This window comes from Cervus canadensis, chromosome 28 (genome assembly GCF_019320065.1).
Source record: "Cervus canadensis isolate Bull #8, Minnesota chromosome 28, ASM1932006v1, whole genome shotgun sequence".
Classification (NCBI taxonomy): Eukaryota; Metazoa; Chordata; class Mammalia; order Artiodactyla; family Cervidae; genus Cervus; species Cervus canadensis.
Genome location: NC_057413.1, coordinates 22,079,990 through 22,099,987, shown reverse-complemented (window position 1 = coordinate 22,099,987; position 19,998 = coordinate 22,079,990). Strand labels below are relative to the sequence as shown.

The 19,998-nt window shown below is 40.8% G+C and overlaps 1 protein-coding gene across 2 annotated transcripts in view; it reads right to left on the bottom strand.

The window, feature by feature from the left end:
- Positions 1 to 7,168: 7,168 nt before the first annotated feature.
- ZSCAN23 (zinc finger and SCAN domain containing 23) overlaps positions 7,169 to 19,998 on the bottom strand; it is a 33,752-nt gene continuing 20,922 nt past the window's right edge. Inside the window, exons 1-4 of one of the 2 annotated variants that reach the window (XM_043449703.1) lie at positions 13,854 to 13,896; positions 8,532 to 9,004; positions 8,137 to 8,284; positions 7,169 to 7,782 (exon numbers count right to left, since the gene is read on the bottom strand). In XM_043449703.1, the coding sequence (XP_043305638.1) occupies positions 7,169 to 7,782; positions 8,137 to 8,284; positions 8,532 to 8,909 (1,140 nt within the window). In that variant the 5' untranslated portion in view covers positions 8,910 to 9,004; positions 13,854 to 13,896. Of the gene's footprint in view, positions 7,783 to 8,136; positions 8,285 to 8,531; positions 9,005 to 13,853; positions 13,897 to 19,998 lie in introns of those variants that run through there. The other variant, XM_043449702.1, reaches the window with a different exon arrangement.

Sequence of the window (19,998 nt, the reverse complement as noted above, 5' to 3'; positions counted from 1 at the left end):
CTTCTATATGTGTTCACAATTTCCCATTGAAGCTTTTTTAAAAAAACGTTTATTTGGCTGCACCAAGTCTTAGTTGCAGTACACCAGATCTTTGATCTTCTTGCAGCATGCAGATCTTTAGTTGCAATATGTGAGATCTAATTCCCCTACCAGATATTGAATTAGAGCCCCCTGCATCAGGAGAGCAGTCTTAGCCACTGGACCACCAGGAAAGTCCCTCATTGAAGCATTAAAAAAAAAAAATCATGGTTGCTATAAATTTCTGTTAATTCTAAAATCTCTATTAGCTTGGTGTTGGCATCTCTCTTCATTCCGTTTGCGATCTTCCTGGTTCTTAGTATTTCGGATTTTTTATTGCTATTTTGTATTGTGTTATGAGACTGGATCTTAATTAAACCTTAGGTTTTAGCTGGTTTTCCCTGAAACTACTGTGGTAGGGTAAGTAGGGAACGGTGACACGAAGGCAACGTCAGAAAAGGGCCAGTGGAGTCTGGATTTTTACCACCATTCAGCAATCACTCATCAGCGCCCACACAGTGTCTGTGGTGACCACGTGGAAGTCAGAATTTCTACCCCTACCCAACAGTAAGGAGAACCTAAATGGCAATCAAGTAGAAACTTGGACTTCTGCATCTACCTGACAGTAATGAGCTGCCACCCTCCTCTACTTCCCCGGCCACACTTTTGAATCTGCTTTCTTAGCCACAGAAATGCACGAGCACTTCCCTTTGCTTTGCAAAACTGTGAGGATCACGTTATACTTTTTTTGTTTTTTTAGAACTAAACCTCTACAAATATGTAATCATGACCATTACTATAAGAGATTTTCATGAAAACTGGGAAACTGCTCAGTTAAGTTCACGAAAGTTACAAGAAACCATCTTTTAGCTTTAAGGGTCCGTCAAACGATGGACACTGGAGGAGTTTCCCCGCTAGTAAATCTGTATCTCCTTCGAAAACCAGACAGTCCGCACAGACCCCGTCCTGTACCAAGTTTGTGTTTAGTTCTCTGCATCTCCGAAACGTACAGAAGCGCCGACATGGAAGAGTCGGTTCCTGAGGAATCTATGTAAGGCAAGGGAGAGGAACCCAAGCCAGGCCTAGGAAAACAGGACAAACCCCCACTCCAGCCCCAAGATCTCTGCAGAAGTAAATGGCAACCCACTCCAGTATTCTTGCCTGGGAAATCCCAGACAGGGGAGTCCGGCGCGCTGCAGTCCGTGGGGTCTCAAAAAGAGTCGGACACGACTTGGCGACTAAACCACAAATGGAGCATCCAGCCTCGGGATGAACCAGGTTTCCACCTAATCCCAGCTACAGTCCGGACTCAGCGAACGAAAGGGGTATTTAAGCCACAGCTCACACCAGGAACTGGAAATACGTCACAACTCTCAAACGCATCTCCATTGGTCCCTCAGCGCCTCTCTAGGAAACTTGGAGGACCTGTCATTTTGGCGGTTAGTCTGGCAACTGACCCGACTTTGCGAGCTCAGAAAGTGAAAGTGAAAGCCGCTCAGTCGTGTCCGACTCTTTGCGACCCCATGGACTGTCCATGAAATTCTCCAGGCCAGAGTACTGCAGTGGGTAGCCTTTCCCTTCTACAAGGGATCTTCCCAACCCGGGGATCGAATCCACGTCTCCCGCATTGTGGGCGGATTCTTTACCACTGAGCTCTCAAGGTGTTTGCTCAGAGGTTTCCTCCTAATCGCTCAGGCAGGCAAGTCGACGAGGGTTCGTTTGTAACCTCTGGTGTCCAGGAGCCACTCAATCTGGGCTTGTATCTTTCTACCCCAATGAGGACACCTGGCCACTCTCACCGGATGCTGCGCAGCCCTAGGTTCCCTTAGCACCGGGTCCTCTCAGCTTCCAGCCCTTAGGATCGCTCTCCCGAAGAGTCTCTTAAGATACCAACTGTCAGTTACCTTTACTCGGTTCCCAGGGTCTGAAGCAATAATCAACATCCGCCTACGGAAAGAGCGGCAACAAAGCCGGCAGAGGACGGCTTGCCCTCCACTGTTTTAATTCTTTGAATAATTGAGTCTCTCTGAGTAACCTAACCACTGATTTTGTCGGCCTGGGGTGGGGCCGGGCAACTGCACTTCAAACAACCCAGGTGATTCTAACACAGGCAGACACCAAGAAACAATGGCTTCATCATAGAGCTAAGGTAGCTAGCATGGAAATATGAATGTGGGTCCAGAGACCTAAAAACATCACAGGGTAATTTACAGACTGTGTTCTTCTCCCAGTTCTCCTTTTTATGGACAGTATTAAAATAAATGAGAACCAAAGGCAGAGATTACCACTGCTTGAGACACCGTGGGTCCAGAGACCTAAAAACATCACAGGGTAATTTACAGACTGTGTTCTTCTCCCAGTTCTCCTTTTTATGGGCAGTATTAAAATAAATGAGAACCAAAGGCAGAGATTACCACTGCTTGAGACACCAGTACCTAAGACACTTGAAACAACTGAGATGGAGGGATTTCTAATACGTACTGTGAAGATGAAGAACATCACTTGGTAGAGATGTCTCTGCATCTCTTTTTTCTCTTTGGACACCATCGTTAGCCAGTTTTAGTGTCTGATTTTGCCTTCTGATTCCTTTTTATATTCTCACATTTTGCAAAGTCATCCTTTTTCCTCTTTTCATCTGTTTTTTGCTGATGCCTAAAATGTATCTCAGGGCTCCAAGTCTAAGAGTTCATGAAACTACATATAATTCACAATGATCTTTGTTCAAAACTTTTAAAATGTGATTAAAAAACAGATCACCATAACTACTTAACCACTCAGGTTTCACTTTTCTCATGTAGGTATGACATGAGCTAAACTCCAAAATTTCTTTTTAAATCTCAGTATTTTTTGATTCTTGGAATAGGAGAATCAGAGAATGGAAACCCACTCCAGTATTCTTGCCTGGAGAATCCCACGGACAGAGGAGCCTGGTGGACTATGGTTCATGGGGTCGCAAAGAGTTGGACACAACTGAAGCGACTTGCATGCATGTATGCTTTCTCTGACTATATACGGAAAAGCTCCTACTATACCTTTGATGATTCTACACTGCCTATCAAACAAAGACTCAATGCATTAGAAAAGTGTTCAAGGCCCTCTCAATCTGGCCCCCACCTACAGTCTCCCACACCTGCACTTCCCTGTAGGAACTCTGTGACCCAGACAAACTGGAAACCCCTTGCCTCTTGAACATGTCTTAAAATTGGGGTCTTGCCTCACCCTATCCTTCGGCCAAAAATACTTTCCTCTATCCTCCATCTCCCTCTGCAAAGAATCTACATTTCTCTCAATTATTAATTCAACATTTAACCAATGACCCACATATATTGGCATATATTTTATATTTCAAAATTCTAAAACAGAAAATCATCTTATTTTATAAAATTTTGACTTTAGGCATACTTTTATTTAGAATCTCCTCAGAAATAACTTTTGTCTTACTAGGAAAATATAAAAAAATCTTCTACTATAAGTTACTTTTTTTAAAGGAAAGCATTGTCAGATACAGAAAATAGGAGTCATTTCCAAATATAAAAAATATGGACAGCATCTTGATTCTCCTAGAGTCCTAACCTTCAACTCAAATTTACAGTGAAAGAGAATCCTCAGGGCTCTATCTACAACTCTAGGTAGGTTTTAGTTGCAAGATACTTAGCCATTTCTTCCTCTTTTTTTTTTTGGTTGCACCTAAGGCATGCAGGATCCTAGTTCCCTGACCAGAGACCAAACCATGCCCCCTGCAGTGGAAGCAGAGTCAACCACTGGACCACCAAGGACATCCCACTAAGCCATTTCTTGATATAGTGTCCACTGTCCTAACTGCTCAAAGGGGTGCTGGACTATCCTTCAAGAACCAATAAGCCTATTTAATTGGATTTGAATCAATATTTCTTATACCTTGCTCAATCATAAAACTGAATTTCTTACACCTTGCTCAAACATAAAACCAAAAATCTCTTTCAGATTGGACTTTTCAAGGGCACAGGGAGTGATGGATACTGGTCCAGGGAACACTTGAAACGAGTTCAACACTAGAGACTTCATAGGCTGAATAAAAGGAGCCAGGGTGGGAAAAGAGAGAAGTGAGGGAAGTTTAGAAATGTAAAGAGACAACTAAGAACTTCTGGCCTGGAAGACTGGAATAATCCCAGCAACAGCCAAGGTCTTCATGCCATTGACTGTGTCCATGCTCAGCCGCTAAGTCATGTCCAACTCTTTTCGACCTCACTGTCTACAGGTTAAGTCAAATATTATTTCTCAAATAATGAGGAATGTGGATCCTAGATAAAAGAATCAGCATAAGAGAATTAGTACAATCAGTATCAGAAAACAAGGAAAGTTAGTTTGGTGAACTGTAAGCCATTTTAATTGTGTGAACCATCATTGCATTCTAAAAGTACATCTGTCTCTACAGCATATATAACATATTTTGTTTCTTGGTACTTTACCAGCTGTTGAGAAAATTAAGAATTCTTGAAAAGCTATAAACAAAACAAAACAAAAAAACAAGCACAGAACAGATCAAACATTCAACCTTCAATTGCAAATGTAAAAACTCAGTTCATTAGAAATACTTCCTCTAAAATCCTAATCTGTTCATATTTTAAATCTTTTAAAAGCTGAAATAATTGAATTATCCAAACATGCTGCTTCAGCATATTGGAGAAGCATTTAAAATACTTATGAACTCAGATTATAATAGTATATATACTATATCACTATGTGCTCAATTGCTTAGTCGTGTCCAACTCTTTGCAGTCCCATGGACTGTAGCTCCTGTGTCCATGGGATTATCAAAGCACGAATACTGGAGTGGGTTGCCACTTCCTCATCCAGGGATCGAACCCACATTTCCTGTGGCTCCTGCAATAGCTCTGTGGATTCTTTACCACTGAGCCACCTGGGAAGCCTATTATATCACTATATGGAGTATATATTTAACTTGAGAAGTTGATTTTATTGCAAACTTATCCTACTATATTTTCTTTAACTTCATCCCAAAATCCCTATGTATTTCTATTGGATATAATTTAAACCTCAAGACACAATAAACTACATACTCTTGAGGAAATTTAAGGTTTTTTTTCTTCTAAGAGTGTTGATAATACCTACAATTAGTCACAGGTAGTGACATTAACAGTTTGAAATGTTAGGTCTAAGAATATATAACAGAACAAAATACATGAAATCAAAAACATCACCTATCACTTCATTTCTCCACATAAGCATTACATACAATTCTTGTCATCCAAATCCTGTTTTCTAGCTCATGTGGAGGTTGTTAGCTTTTAAACAGAAAGAGTTTGACTTGGACCAAACTAGGGAAAAGAATAAAACAATATATAACATTTTGAAGTAGCAATTTTTCATCTGTAGGAGTACGTTGAACTATGGATCACCAACAAATGATATATCACCAACTGGTAAACAGAATAAGGAAGCTTTCTGTTATAAGACAGAAATATCTAAAGATTATACTGTTTCATGAAAACAACAAGATGTAGAAGGGTGTGAATAGTATACTATCATTCCGCATAATCAAGGGAATAAAATTATATATTCATACTTTTTTGTATTTACATAAAGAAACCCTGAAAAGTAATAAGAAACTAGTTAAATGACTACCTACAAGGGGAAAGATAGGGACCTTTTTTAATGTTGTTTTGATATCAGAACCAGGTGCAGAATGAATTATCTTTTTTAAAAACTTCCTCTAAGTAAATTAAAATTTAAAGTTAAAAATAATCACTCATTACAAAAATAAATAAAATGCCTCAAATGAGATATAAGTGGGAAGACTCTTTCTTGGAACTCCACTGTAAATTAAATAGGCTGTGCATCTATTGAAACAAATAAATGGGCAGGTTTGTGGAGCTAAAAAGCAAAATTGTAATGCCTCGTAAGTGCTCTAAGTTCCCTATGGCAATACAGTGCTTCCAATGGCTTAGCAGAAAGAGCACTGCACTAAGGAGAGAGGGTTCTAGTTCCAGCTGCAGTAACTAGCTGTGTGATGTTACACAGTCATTCTAGAGCTTCTGTATCCGTATCTGTTAAATAAGGGCATGCAGAAATGACTCTCAGGTCCCTTATTGTGTTCTATTACTCTTAAGTTACCTGCATGTATATATGATATTCCAATCCAGATTGTTATCACCACAGATTTTCCACTTCTTTGTTTCCTGGCCTTAGTATAAAGCTTTGTAACACTCAGTGTTAAGGGAAAGGAGTTTCTTAATGTATGACTTTAGTAATAATCAATAAATAGCACTGAGAAGCATGGAGGCTAGAAAAAGCAATCAGCGTGGAAGACTGATCATACTTTTCTCTCTACTTCTGTATATGTCTGAAATTTTCCTTAACAAAAGGCTAAATAAAGAAAAACCCCCAAATGCTCAAAAGCCACAGGAAAAATACACAGAAAAAATAGGAAAATAGGCCTATTTTCACAACAAAGATCTTAATTGAGATATCAGATTTTTAAGCTAAGTATCTTAGTCTTTGTAAAATTTAAAATCATGAGCAATATTTGTTATGAGTAGACACTAAGCTAGTAATAATATATGGTTGCATCAATTTCTTGGTTTTTAACTGAAGGCTGAGTTACTAAACCTCTATAGGGAGAAGCTTTTGCATATGGAAAGATCCAAGTGCCCCCTTTTGTAGGTTAAAGGCAAATTTTCCTATCTTATGCAAATAGAATCTAATCTAATAGTTTACATTATAGATTTTACTGAAATTATTTTTAAATTAATTTGACTTTAAATTAACCTTTGACTTTTTGTATTCAGGTTGCATATAATTTTTAAGACTTAAAAACTTTAAAAAACTAGGATAAAGTTTTCCTGAAGCATATCTAGAAAACTTTTTGGACAGATATGTGTGAAATTATGAAATCAATGCAATAATAGTCAGTGTTGCAAAGTTATGGATGTCACTGACCAAAAAGACTTTGACAGTTGTATTTAAGATATTATGCTTCTTTCAGCATAAAAATCAGGACATTTTCATGGACTTTCTCTGAAGCTTCCTATCACTAGAGTATTAAATTATTAATACTATTGTTCTCTCAGGGACAAAGTAAGAACCAGGACCCTGGCTTCCTTGCCCAGTGGTCTGGCATCAGGAAAGTTGCCCTACCTGTTCCAAGGAGCTAGGTGGATTCAGCCATGGGGTGGACTTTCCGATGCTGGATGAGGTTGCAATGGTAGATGAAGTTCTTGCCACATTCATCACATTTATAAGGTCTTTCTCCAGTGTGAATTCTCTGATGCTTAATGAGGACAGAACGTCGACTAAAGCTCTTACTGCACTGATTGCACTGGTAAGGCTTTTCCCCCGTGTGGATCCTGAGATGATGAAAAAGCCCAGCGTTCTGGCTAAAGGCTTTGCCACAAACGCTGCACTGGTAGCGCTTCTCCCCAGTGTGGAGTCTCTGGTGCTGGAACAGGCCTGACCGCTGGCTGAAGGCCCGCCCACACTCATCACACTCATAGGGTTTCTCGCCCGTGTGCGTTCTCTGGTGCTCGATAAGGATGGAATTCTGGGTGAAGCTTTTCCCACATTCACTACAGATATAGGGTCTTTCCACTGAAGAGCTTCCCCGTTGCCTCTCCAATCTACCTTCATGGTCACAGGTCTCTCCATATTCAGGCACTGGAATAGTATCACCATTCAGTTTTTCAGATGCCTCCACAAGCGATTTCTTTTCTTTAGACAGCTCCCTCTTTGGGGCTAGCTCCACATTCCAAGTTCCAGTCTCACTGTCTGAAATAATAAATGGATTACATGAATGTTGTGTTTCCAAAGAAAGAAAAATACTGATCAGGAGAGTGGGTAGAAGGGGACAAGCAACCATGTTTTCTATTTACTTTCCCACTCTTAACAATTATACCTGGGCTTCAGTGAGAAGATGCCCTGTATCACAACTGCCTGTTTATTGTCTACCTCTCCCACCAGACTGTAAACTCCCTAAGGGCAAGGACCACATCTACCTTGCTCATCACTGTTTCTCCAGTACCCAGCACAGTGCCTGGCCCACAGCAGACACCAAGTGAATGCACTGAATTGATGACCATTCAGGGAATGACTTAGGCTTCCTGAGCAAATTCTAATCCTCACCAATCTCCTGAATTGGGCACACCCCTCGCAGGTTCCACTGAGGCCACTCTTCCAAGGTTTGGAGCTGGCTGCCTGATGACTCCTGGGCTGTTCCTAGAGCTGCTTTCTCCTTCACAAGCTCCTTTTGTTCATGACCACGGGCTGGGACCTGGCAAAAATTAAGGACAATTGGGAACCAAATATCAGAGAAGACACTGCAAGGCCTTCTCAGGATCAATGGATAGGAAAAGATGGCTCAAGAAACTGGCAAAGAGAAAAGGTGGAGAGATTAAAGAGTCTATTACAGATCAAATCAGGTATAAAAAAATCCATCTTTTCCTCCTCTTCCTCTTATTGCACTGAAACCCCATGCTTTAACCATACAAGCACAAATCCTTGTTCTCCCTTCTTCCCACCTGCTCTCTTGGTTCATCCAGCTCTCTCTCCAAATCCTCCAGCACAATTACCGCCTCTTCTCCACTCACTGGGCGGTGCTCTCTCACCCAGGCCTGGAGCTCCTCGGGCAGGATGGTTAGGAACTGCTCCAGCACCAGCAGCTCCAGGATCTGCTCTTTGGTGTGCATCTCTGGTCTCAGCCACTGATGGCAGAGCTCCTGGAGTCTTCGAAGAGCCTCTCGGGGCCCCGGTGTCTCCTGGTAGCAGAATTGTCTGAAGCGTCTACGAAAGATCTCTCTGGTATGAGGGTTATCTCTTGACAGGCCAGATTCTTGGACCATTCTTACGTGGTCACCCTTTTCCTCTTTTACTTTCACTGCTAGAAGTCCCTTGTGCATCTCTGGAGTCTGAAGGGCCAAGGCTGTGGCTATTCAGAAAAAGAATCTAATCTTGATAATTCCCTCTTGATTTTTTCTTCTGGAAATCCCAAAATCTAAAAAATAATTTGCAGGAAAAAAAATGAAGAAAATCCTTTTTGCTGGTAGGCACTGGAAGTATTTATACCCAAACCAGTAACTCAAATGAAGAACATGAATGCATGATTAATAATAATAATGATTATGCAAATACTGGTGACCGTAATATAAGAAGGAAAACAAAACCAAAACAACGCCCCCTCCCTGAGTTTTATTGAAGGGACTGTTTGATCATCCTGAATGAATCAGCTCAAATAAATCAGTTTGAATATACTGGGTTTCCATTTGAATGGCAAGATACTAGACTCAAGTAGTTTTTAGTTGAATGGAGATAAACACACACTTTGGTTCCAAGATGTCACAGAAGACACTAAGAATCAAGGAAAAGGAAAGAAAAAGGAGTAGGGAGGGAAAGTAAAGAAGATAAATAAATAGAATGAGGAACAACAACAAAAAAATGTGCCTGGGGAAAATAAGCTGAATCCCTTGAAGCAGGTTAGGTCTGGAGGAAAGAGATGTCTGCTTGGAGCAGGGAAACCTGGAATTGAGACTGATCCCCAGGTACCCCCTCCACAGTCTTGGGCTTTACCTTTTGCGCTTTAGTCTACTTAATCTAAAGCCAACCTTGTTTACCTTTCTAGGTTGATATAGAAATTAAATAAGAGCACAGATAAAGAGCACAAAGAAGCAGGCAGTTTGGTAAACTCTAAAGTATTATAAATTACCACGACTGTGGGGCTTCTCTGGTGGTTCAAAGGCAAAGAATTTGCCTGCCAGTGCAGGGGACATAGTTTCAATCCAGGATCCAGAAAGATCCCACATTCTGTGCAGCAACTAAGCCCATGGGCCACAACTACTGAGCCTGTGCTCTAGAGCCCATGAGCAACAACTATGGAGCCCAAGAGCCACAACTACTGAAGCCCATTTCTCTGCAAAAAAGAGAAACTATAGAACCGAGAAGCTTGAGCACCACAGCTACAGACCAGCCCCCTCACTCACTGCTAGAGAAAGCCTGCATGCAGCAGTGAAGACCCAGAGCAGCCACAAATAAATAATCTTTTTAAAAAAGGTAATTACCACTATTACTATTTTTCTTATAAAATTTTCAAATATTTTTTCTTATAAATTTATTGAAAGATAAAATGAATATCCTAGTGATTCAAACACAATGGCAAAAGAATCAGAAAGTAGTCAACTGGAGTGGTCTTGGCTCATAGATAGTAAAATGAAGGAAATATTAGTTTTAATATTTTTAAAATACAGAATTTTAGCTCTTTCTTGCCTTCTAATTCCTTGGAAACTGTTTCTCTTTGAAGTTCCTCAAGGATGGAGAGTGGGCAACTGTATGTAAAATAAGTGCTAATAAAGAGACAAATGTCAGAATTTCCAGTGGTGGAATTTCCAGTGGTGATCCAGTGACTAAGACTCCACATTCCCAGTGCATGGGGCCTGGGTTTGATTCCTGGTTGGAAAACTAGATCCTACATGACACATCTAAAGATCCTGCATGCTGCAACAAAGGTCAAAGATCATGTATGCTGAAACTAAGACCCGGCACAGGGAAATAAATATAAATATTTTTTTAAAACAGAGACAAATGTCTATGACCACTTAACCTTATGAACAATCTTAATCAGGACAGTAATTAATTAAGGCAGTTTTCTGAAAGAAAAATAATTAATTATGTGACCTAGTGATTTCCAAGCACCATTTTTAGGCACAGGCTTTCAAACTTTTTTGACCAGGACCTTTAGGAAGAAACATTTTATATCATGACCCAGAACACATATATATGTGCATACGAGTATATGCTTGTGCATGTGTGATATACACAAACACAAAAATGGAAATAATTGTTTTTTTTAACAAAATACCATGTATACTTACCTTATGTGATATGTACTCTTATTTTTAAAATCCTATTTTGTAAAATGAAAAAACAAAAAACCCTGGTCATAGCCCACTATATAGATTACATGACTCACATAGGGATCATGACCTATAGTTTTTTAAACATTTTTGTCCTAATTTTAAGTAAAATTACTGTAATTTACTATAAAAATAAACCTACATCATTCATAAGTATTGGCAGGCATCAAAAAATTTAAAAAACTAAGGATAGATTATTTAAGTTGTTAGTGAACATTGATCATACTACAACTAAAAGAAAAGTTAAATTCATATTGTCATTATTGATTATAGTCATCAAAGAAAAAAAAAAGCACAGTGGTATGAGACATCATTCTTCTGGGTAACCTGTGAACATTATCCCTTCACAAATTTCTAACATCTTTGGCTTGCTTGACGTCTATAGACCACCTCAGGAAGAGTGGAGACAGTTTCTACTCAAAAGATAGGATCCCTGAGTTCATGTTTTCCCTCAACTCACCACCACTCTGACCACCACATTATCTTTTTCTGTTGAACTTTTCATACACCAATTCATTCACTTAGCAAATATTTACTCAGAGCCTACCATATTCCAGGTACTCTTCCTGGCTACAAACAAAAATAGTTTTCACCTCAAGGAATTACAGTGCTTTTAATGTACCAGGCACCATTTTAGATGCTTTACATATATTAACTCAATTAATCCACAAAGCAACCATAAGTAAGGTACTATTATTAACCCCATATTGCAAATGAGAAAACTGAGGCATAAAGAGTCTATGTCATTCACCCAAAGGGTCACAAGTAGTTAGTGGTGAGGGTGCACTTCAAATCAAGTAAACCTACCTTTAGAATTCATATTCTCAATCACTATACCACTGTCTCTCCTCTATGTAGGGGGAAGAAGGGGACAGGAGGACGAAAGAGGGTCAGAGGGGCCAGGTGATAATTAAATGTATGTCAAGTAGTGATAAATCCTGTGCAGAACAATAAATGTAAAAGATAGAGTAAGAGGGAAGAAAGGTTTCTATTTTATGTGGGTTAGTCAAGGAAGGCCTTGTTGATAAACTATTATTTGAGCAGAGACCTGAAGGAAGTGAGGAGCAAGTCATGGGACCATCTGGAGAAAGACTGTTGCATGCACCAGAACAGTGAGTTCTTGGAGGCACGAACATGTATGCATTTTTCAAGGAACAGTGAGTTAACCAATGTGGCTAGAATAGAGAAGGCAAACAAGACAGGAACAGGAGATGACATCAGCTTAGGAAAAGATCATGAAAAGCTATTATAAGGGTTCTGCCTTGTACTCTAAGAGACAAGGAAAGCTACTGGAAGTTTCAAGCAAGAGGGGTGATAAAATTTTACTCAGTTTTAATATAAAAACATAACTGGCTGCTGCTACAAAAGACTATGGGGAAAAGCAGAGCAGGAAGAGAAGCTAAAGTAATAATCTAGGGGCGAGATGATGGTAGCATGAACCAGGTCTGCTGAGCTTGATCTAGGGTGAGAAAATTTTGGGATACAAATTACTCAATTAACCAAGAATGGGTTCAAAGGAATAAACAACCACTTGTTTAATCAACCTTTCAGGCCCCTGAAAAATATCTTTTTCCTATTTGCTACCTACTCATCTTGATTTCAAGTCAAAGTTTTTCTGTTCACAGACAATGCAACTGAAGCTTTGCGCTCTGCCAATAGAAAACCATTTCTGATATGCGTGGGTGCTAAGTCGCTTCAGTGGGTGTGACTGTTTGCGACCCTATGGATTGCAGCCTGCCAGGTTCCTCTGTCCATGGGGTTCTCCAGGGAAGACTGCTGGAGTGGGTTGCCATGCCCTCCTCCAGGTCATCTTTTCAACCCAGGGATCCAACCCGCGTCTCTAATGTCACCTGCATTGGCAGGCAGGGTCACTAGCGCCACCTGGTGCTATTCTGGTACATGGTGTTTCAAATCTCGACTCAGTTTCACTAAGATCAATTTCCCTCTTCTCTGTCATCTTTTCTACTGATCAAAGCACAACACCAGCTTTGGGTGGGTGGGAAAACAGGTGTACACACACAAATGAAATGGCTGTTTCATCAGGTTTGCAGACGGTACACGTCCTCAAGTATATTTCTCTCTCTAAACTTAAATTCTAACTAGAAGTTCAGGATTACTAAGGCGCAAAAGGGGTAGGACCATATTCAAATAAGGGAACTCACTTCCCTTACAATAAAGCTAATACAGAAAAAAAGGGCTGAGTTAGCACGGCAAAGGGTTTAAGAAAATGGACTCTGAAGTCAGACTCCTTGGATCTAAATCCTGACCACACCCCATTACCAGCTGTAGGACCCGGGACAAGTTACTCAACTTCATTTTTTTCCTGGACCTTAAAAAAAAAAAAAAAGGTGGGGGGAGGGAGAAGTAACATACTACTAGTCTCTACCTCATAAAGTTATGAGAAGTAACTAAGATAATATCGGAAAAGTGCTTTGAACAGTGCTGGCGGACACATAAGTTCCATTTAAATATTCGTGTTTTGTTTTTTTAAAATCAACAGTTGGCAAGAGCCTATACATTCTTGAGTGAATCAGACTAAAAGAGGCTGCGGCAATGTTATAAAACTATCATGCTCGTTGTTTAAAATAAGCCCCCAGTAGAGGATGGCAGCCGTGGGAAAATACAAACCATTCTGGCTATCGGAACCTAAATCTTATCCTAGGATGCGGGGAAGGAGAGTTCCGAAGGACACCGGTGCTAGGACCGAGTGTTTGAAGGGCTCAGGAACAGACGAAGGGGATGGGGGTGGGGGCACGGACGCTGACTTTCAACTAACAAGGCCCTTCCAGGTTCCGGGGCAGCCTCCTCTGCCCCTCACCTTTCCGGCCAAGCCCTGGCCAAGAAGACCCGCTGCCTCCTCCCCACACCCAGTCCAGAGTCACAGCGCACAGTCCAGACTTTTCAAAGGCCCTGCGGTAGCCCGACTCCGAAGCTCACCGGGCAGCCGAGGCACCACCTCTGAATCCTTGACAACCGCAGCCTGGATAATGATAAACTACAAAGGCCGGAAGTGCGTCACACCGCGGCTCTCAGGGTGTGTTCCTTCTAGTAAGCCCGGAGGTTTTCACACCTCTGTGGTCGCCGCTCTGAATCCCCTGCTAGGCGTAGGGGGCTAGGGGTGGGGAAATACAATAACTGTCCAACACAGGGTTTTCTGTGCACTGTCTCATTTACGCATACGAACTCACTTATTCTGCATAACAGTCCTGTGGGTTCGGCATAATTATATCCGTTTAGCAGACAAGAAACCTAAGGCATATTCTGCCTACATTTATCAATTACTATTTCCTGCAAAGAAAGCTTTGTGTGCACCTTATTTTCTAGCACAAGCTATTCCAGGCTCATTTTATAATTTTCCTGCCTTAGACCTGGAATCCGCCATTGCTATATGAAGCTGTGGTTCCTTTCAACGTGGAATGATATACAGAAACTAAGATCTGAATTTTGAATAATAAGCTCATTGCTACTGGGATAGACCATTGTTTTTAGGCCCTATCATTAGAATTTTTTTTTTGAGTAACACATGCGTGCGTGCTAAGTCGCGTCACTGGTGTCCGACTCTTTTGCGACCCTATGGACTATAGCCCGCCAGGCTCCTCTGTCCATAGGGATTCTCCAGGCAAAAATACTGGAGTGGGTTGCCCAGCCCTCCTCCAGGGGATCTTCTGACCTAGGGATCTAACCCGCGTCTCTTACATCTCCTGCATTGGCAGGTGGATTCTTTACCACTGCTGCCACCTGGAAAGTCATCATTAGACCTTAGGGCTGGAATAAAACATACATATGATAAGGATTTTATAAAATATTTTCAATTCAAATGCAACTTCACAGATTTCTTTTTCATTTTCACCATTGCACGTTTGATCTTCCCTTCTTCCACAGGAAAAAACCCTGTTCCCAACAACATCCATATAGTCACTCAATTTGCTCTTACAACATATATATTTTAAATTTTTAAAATTAAAATATCAACATCATTAGCAATAACACACCTACTATGTACAGTTCAAAATTTCTTTGCTTGCTTTATTCTTGAATTGTATCCCATTAAGGGAGATAGAGTACGTATACATAATTTATTTGAATTCTTTTCTCTGTGTAGTTATGTTATAAACTTGATATACAGTTAGTCATTTGTTTCTGTTTTATTCAGTTTCAAGATTTGCTTTCCTTTCTTCCTTCTCCTTTCAGGATATGCAAAACAGTTCAAAATTGAAATTACATAAAAATATACATTCAGAGTTTTGTTTCCATCCCTAACTCTTTTATCCCATATATACTCTTGCCCCATTTTTATTAGTTTTATCCTTTCCTTCTTCCTACTTCCTTCTCTCATCCCTTCCCTTCTTTTCTTGTACAAAAACAAACTTTTACCCCTTTGTATCTATAAATAATGTTATATGTGCTCTTTTGCGTCTTACTCTAATAAACTGGTGCATGTGCATGCTCAGTTGCTTCAGTCATGTCCAATTCTTTGCAACCCCATGAACCGTAGCCTGCCAGGCTCTTCTGTCCATGGGATTTTCCCAGCAAGACTACTGGAATGGGTTGCCATTTCCTTCTCCAAGAATAAGCTGGAAATTATCCTAAATCTGTTGGTGGAAATAGTCTTTTTCTTTTAGTTACACAGTACTTCATTGCACTGGAGAAGGAAAAGGCAACCCACTCCAGTATTCTTGACTGGGAAAAATCTCATGGACAAAAGGAGCCTAGTGGGCTACAGTCCATCGCAAAGAGTCAGACATGACTGAACGACTAAGCACACACAACATTGTTTTTTTAACCAATCTTTTAGGGATGAAAAGTGAAAAGTGAAAGTGAAGTCACTCAGTCGTGTCCGACTCTCTGCGATGGACTGTAGCCTACAGGCTCCTCATTCATGGGACTTTCCAGGCAAGAATACTGGAGTGGGTTGCCATTTCCTTCTCCAGGAGATCTTCCCAACCCAGGGATTGAACCCGAGTCTCCCACATTGTAAGCAGACGCTTTACCATCTGAGCCACCAAGGAAGTCACCAGGGAAGAACACACACCATTGTTTTTTTAACCAATCTTTAGGGATGGGTATTTGGATTCTTTCCAGTATTTCACTTTAACAAATAATGCTGCAATAAACAATGAAAGAGAGAAGGGAGGTGTCTTTGTAAGGATTGTATCATTTTGCACTTTTAACAGCAATGTGAGATAGTGCCTGCTTTCATGCTGTTATGCCGGATGCCCGAATCCCCGAGCCGGAAGAGAGAAGGCTTCCAAGACAATGCAACTGGCAAAAAGGGGAAGTTTATTACTGACTCGAGCCAGGGCTTTCCGCAGCAACCAACGCAGTGGTGCAGGCCAGAGAGCCCGGAGCCCAAGCTGTTACACAAATTTATAGGGTGAGCATAAGCCGTTGGTTTAAGCGGATTGGTTACAAGTTTGCAAAGCAATTTCATTGGTCAAAACTTTCGCGCGGGCGGGACTTTCCTGGGGGTTTCCGCCCCGTTCCTAATTTCCTAATTGGCAAACTGCGGTCAGTGTTAAGTGAAAGCTAATTGGTCCTAATTAGCAAACTGCGTCAGTGTTAAGCGAAAGCTAATTGGTTGTATCCAGGTGGCCTGATAATCTTACCAAGTAGGAAGGCCTACTCCTAATCTAAGCTGCGTTACTTCTGCTCGCCTCACACATGCAACCTCCCTAATTGTATGTTTTCAGGCTTTGGAATATTGCCAATCTGATAGGTCATTAGGTACTGTATGCAGGTCAGGAAGCAACAGTTAGAACTGGACATGGAACAACAGACTGGTTCCAAATAGGAAAAGGAGTACATCAAGGCTGTATATTGTCACCCTGCTTATTTAATTTCTATGCAGAGTACATCATGAGAAACGCTGGGCTGGAAGAAGCACAAGCTGGAATCAATCTTGCCAGAAGAAATATCAATAACCTCAGAAATGCAGATGACACCACCCTTATGGCAGAAAGTGAAGAAGAACTAAAGAGCCTCTTGATGAAAGTGAAAGAGGAGAGTGAAAAAGTTGGCTTAAAAGCTCAACATTCAGAAAACTAAGATCATGGCATCCGATCCCACCACTTCATGGCAAATAGATGCAGAAACAGTGGCTGACTTTATTTTGGGGGGCTCTAACATCACTGCGTATGGTGATTGAAGCCATGAAATTAAAAGACGCTTACTCCTTGGAAGGAAAGTTATGACCAAACTAGACAGCATATTAAAAAGCAGAGACATTACTAGATGGACCTTTGTCCATCTATTCAAGGCTATGGTTTATCCAGTAGTCATGTATGGATGTGAGAGTTGGACTATAAAGAAAGCTGAGTGCCAAAGAATTGATGCTTTTGAACTGTGGTGTTGGAGAAGACTCTTGAGAGTCCCTTGGACTGCAAGGAGATCCAACCAGTCAATCCTAAAGGAAATCAGTCCTGAATATTCATTGAAAGGACTAATCTGAAGCTGAAGCTCCAATACTTTGGCCACATAAGAACAGACTCATTGGAAAAGACCCTGATGCTGGGAAAGATTGAGGGCAGGAGGAGAAGGGGATGACAGAGGATGAGAAGGTTGGATGGCATCACTGACTCAATGGACATGAGTTTGAGTAAGCTCTGGGAGTTGGTGATGGACAGGGTGGCCTGGCGTGCTGTGGGGTCGCAAAGAGTCAGACACAACTGAGTAACTGAACTGAAAGAACTACAAACTAAATGCTAAAATCCCTGTTAAAAATGAACTCATGGTGTCAAATGTTGGTGAGGATTATGCAGAAATGGAAATTTTCATACACTGTTGATAAGAGTGTAAATTGGAAACACCATTTTTGGGAAATTCTTTGTTATACCTATTGAAGTTGAACGTGTGCATATTCTATGATGCAGGAGTTTCACTTTTAGTTATATTGCTGCCAGCAATGTATATATATTTACATCTGAAGACACTTTAGCTGCATTTTTATAGTTCTAAACCAGAAGCAACCCAAAAGTCCATTAACAGCAAGATGAGTACAAAAATGGAAGTTTATTCATAAAATGGAATACTATGAATGATGAAAGTGAATGAACTACAGCTACAAGCCATGGTGATAAATTTCAAAAATGTAATGATGAGTGAAAGAAACCAGACACAAAAGATGCATATTTCATGATTGCATTTATATAAAGTTTAAAACAGGGAAAACAAATCTCTGTGTTAGAAGCCACAAAAGGGAGTAAGAAAGGAATAGTTAGGGAGGGAGCACAACTGGGGTCTTCTAAGGAACTGGTAATGTTCTATTTTTTGATGTTGGTGGTAGTTGTGTGGGTGATTTCACTTCGGGAATTTCATTTAGCTGGACACCTAAGATTCGTGTACTTTTAAAATATATATACTATATTTCAATAGCTTTTATTTTTTTAAATCAAACCATTTTTACAGATGAAGAGACTGAGAAATGGATTTAAATTATTTGTCCTCAAGGCTTTTAAATATTATTACTATTACTGAAAAATATTGTCATTACTGAAGTTTAGTGAGTTTAAGGACACTCCAACTCAGGAGTTTCATCAGTTCTCATTCCCCAGTTTCCTCTTTTCCTTCTCCTTATTCTATTCCTCCCCTCTTAGTAACCACTAGACCACTGTATCTCCGGGTTCTCATTTTGTTCCTTGCACCTGTTATCATTCATTCATCCATCTATTCACTGATCTTTTAGCACACATTCATTAAGAGTAAGTACCTGCACTTTAGAAATCAAAATGCCATGACTTTATGTAGGACTGAGGCAGGCTGTTAATTGCCCACTAAGTAAGTAGCTCCTTTTTATTAGATAACAGAACTCGAATTTTTTGTCTGTGTCCATTGGCACCTGGAATAAAGATTAACTGAGCAATGAAGTTTGGAGAGCTTCCTAACTGGTGACCACACTGAGATGTGGGGGAGGCATGCCCTGAAAGTGAATGGATGCTCTGCCCACCGCTCCTCCCTGTCATATCTTACCCTATGCATATCTTGAATTTCGCTATTCCTGAGTTATATTTTTTATAATAAATTGGTGCGTGTGTGCTAAGTCACATCTGACTCTTTGAGATCTATCGACCATAGCCCTCCAGGCTCCTCTGTCCATGGGATTCTCCAAGCAAGAATACTGAAGTGGGTTGCTGTGTCCTCCTCCAAGGGATCGAACCCATGTCTCTTAGGTCTCCTGCACTGGCAGGCAGGTTCTTTACCACTAGCGCTGCTTGGGAAGCCCAAAAAAGATGCTTTTTCTGCCAAAACCCGGGACTGAACCACGGACCTTTAGATCTTCAGTCTAACACTCTCTCAACTGAGCTATTCCAGCCCCAAGATAAGTTGGTAAAAGTATGTAAAATGTTTCCTTGAATTTTGTGAGCTGTTCTAGCAAATTATCAAATCTTAGGAGGGAGTTGTAGAAGCCCTTGACTTTATAGTTGACTGGTCAGAAGTACAGGTGGCCTGAATTTGTTATTGGTTTCTGAAGTGGAGGTATGAGAGCAGGTAGTTAACTAGATGTGAGCTGAGAAAGGGGGTGGGAGCAAGAGCCAGGTGACTGGAAACGGTCCATCTTGGCGACAGGAGTCCTAGAGGCAAAGAAAGGCTGCAATAGATGGGAATTTCTGGTCTCTGAATGTAACCTTTTGCTCATTATGCCCTCATTACAATAAAGTTAGCCTTGCAGAAAAGAAGGCTACATCATGCACTGACACCATGACACTTCTGCTCAAGACCAAACAGGGGTGAAAATCCCTCTTCCCCTGGGGAAGGTAGAGCTGGGATGAAAATCAAGAGATTTGACCCAAAACCCCTGCCTCTTCAATGAATATTGTCTGTGCAGTCATTTTCACATTCCATATAACCAGCTTGCTGAAGGAACTCAGAGCAGCTGCTCACCTGATCCTGCCCACTCTCCTTCCTGAGAGTGTACTATTGCTTAATAAATTCTCACTTTGCTGTCTTAGCTTCCCTGTCTCAACTCTGAATTCTTACTGCAACAAGATGAGAACCTACTCTCCAATAATAAAATTTTGTGGAATTGAGCCCTTAATCTGTGGGGTCTATGCTAACTCTGGGTAGTGTCAGAATTAAATTGCGGGGA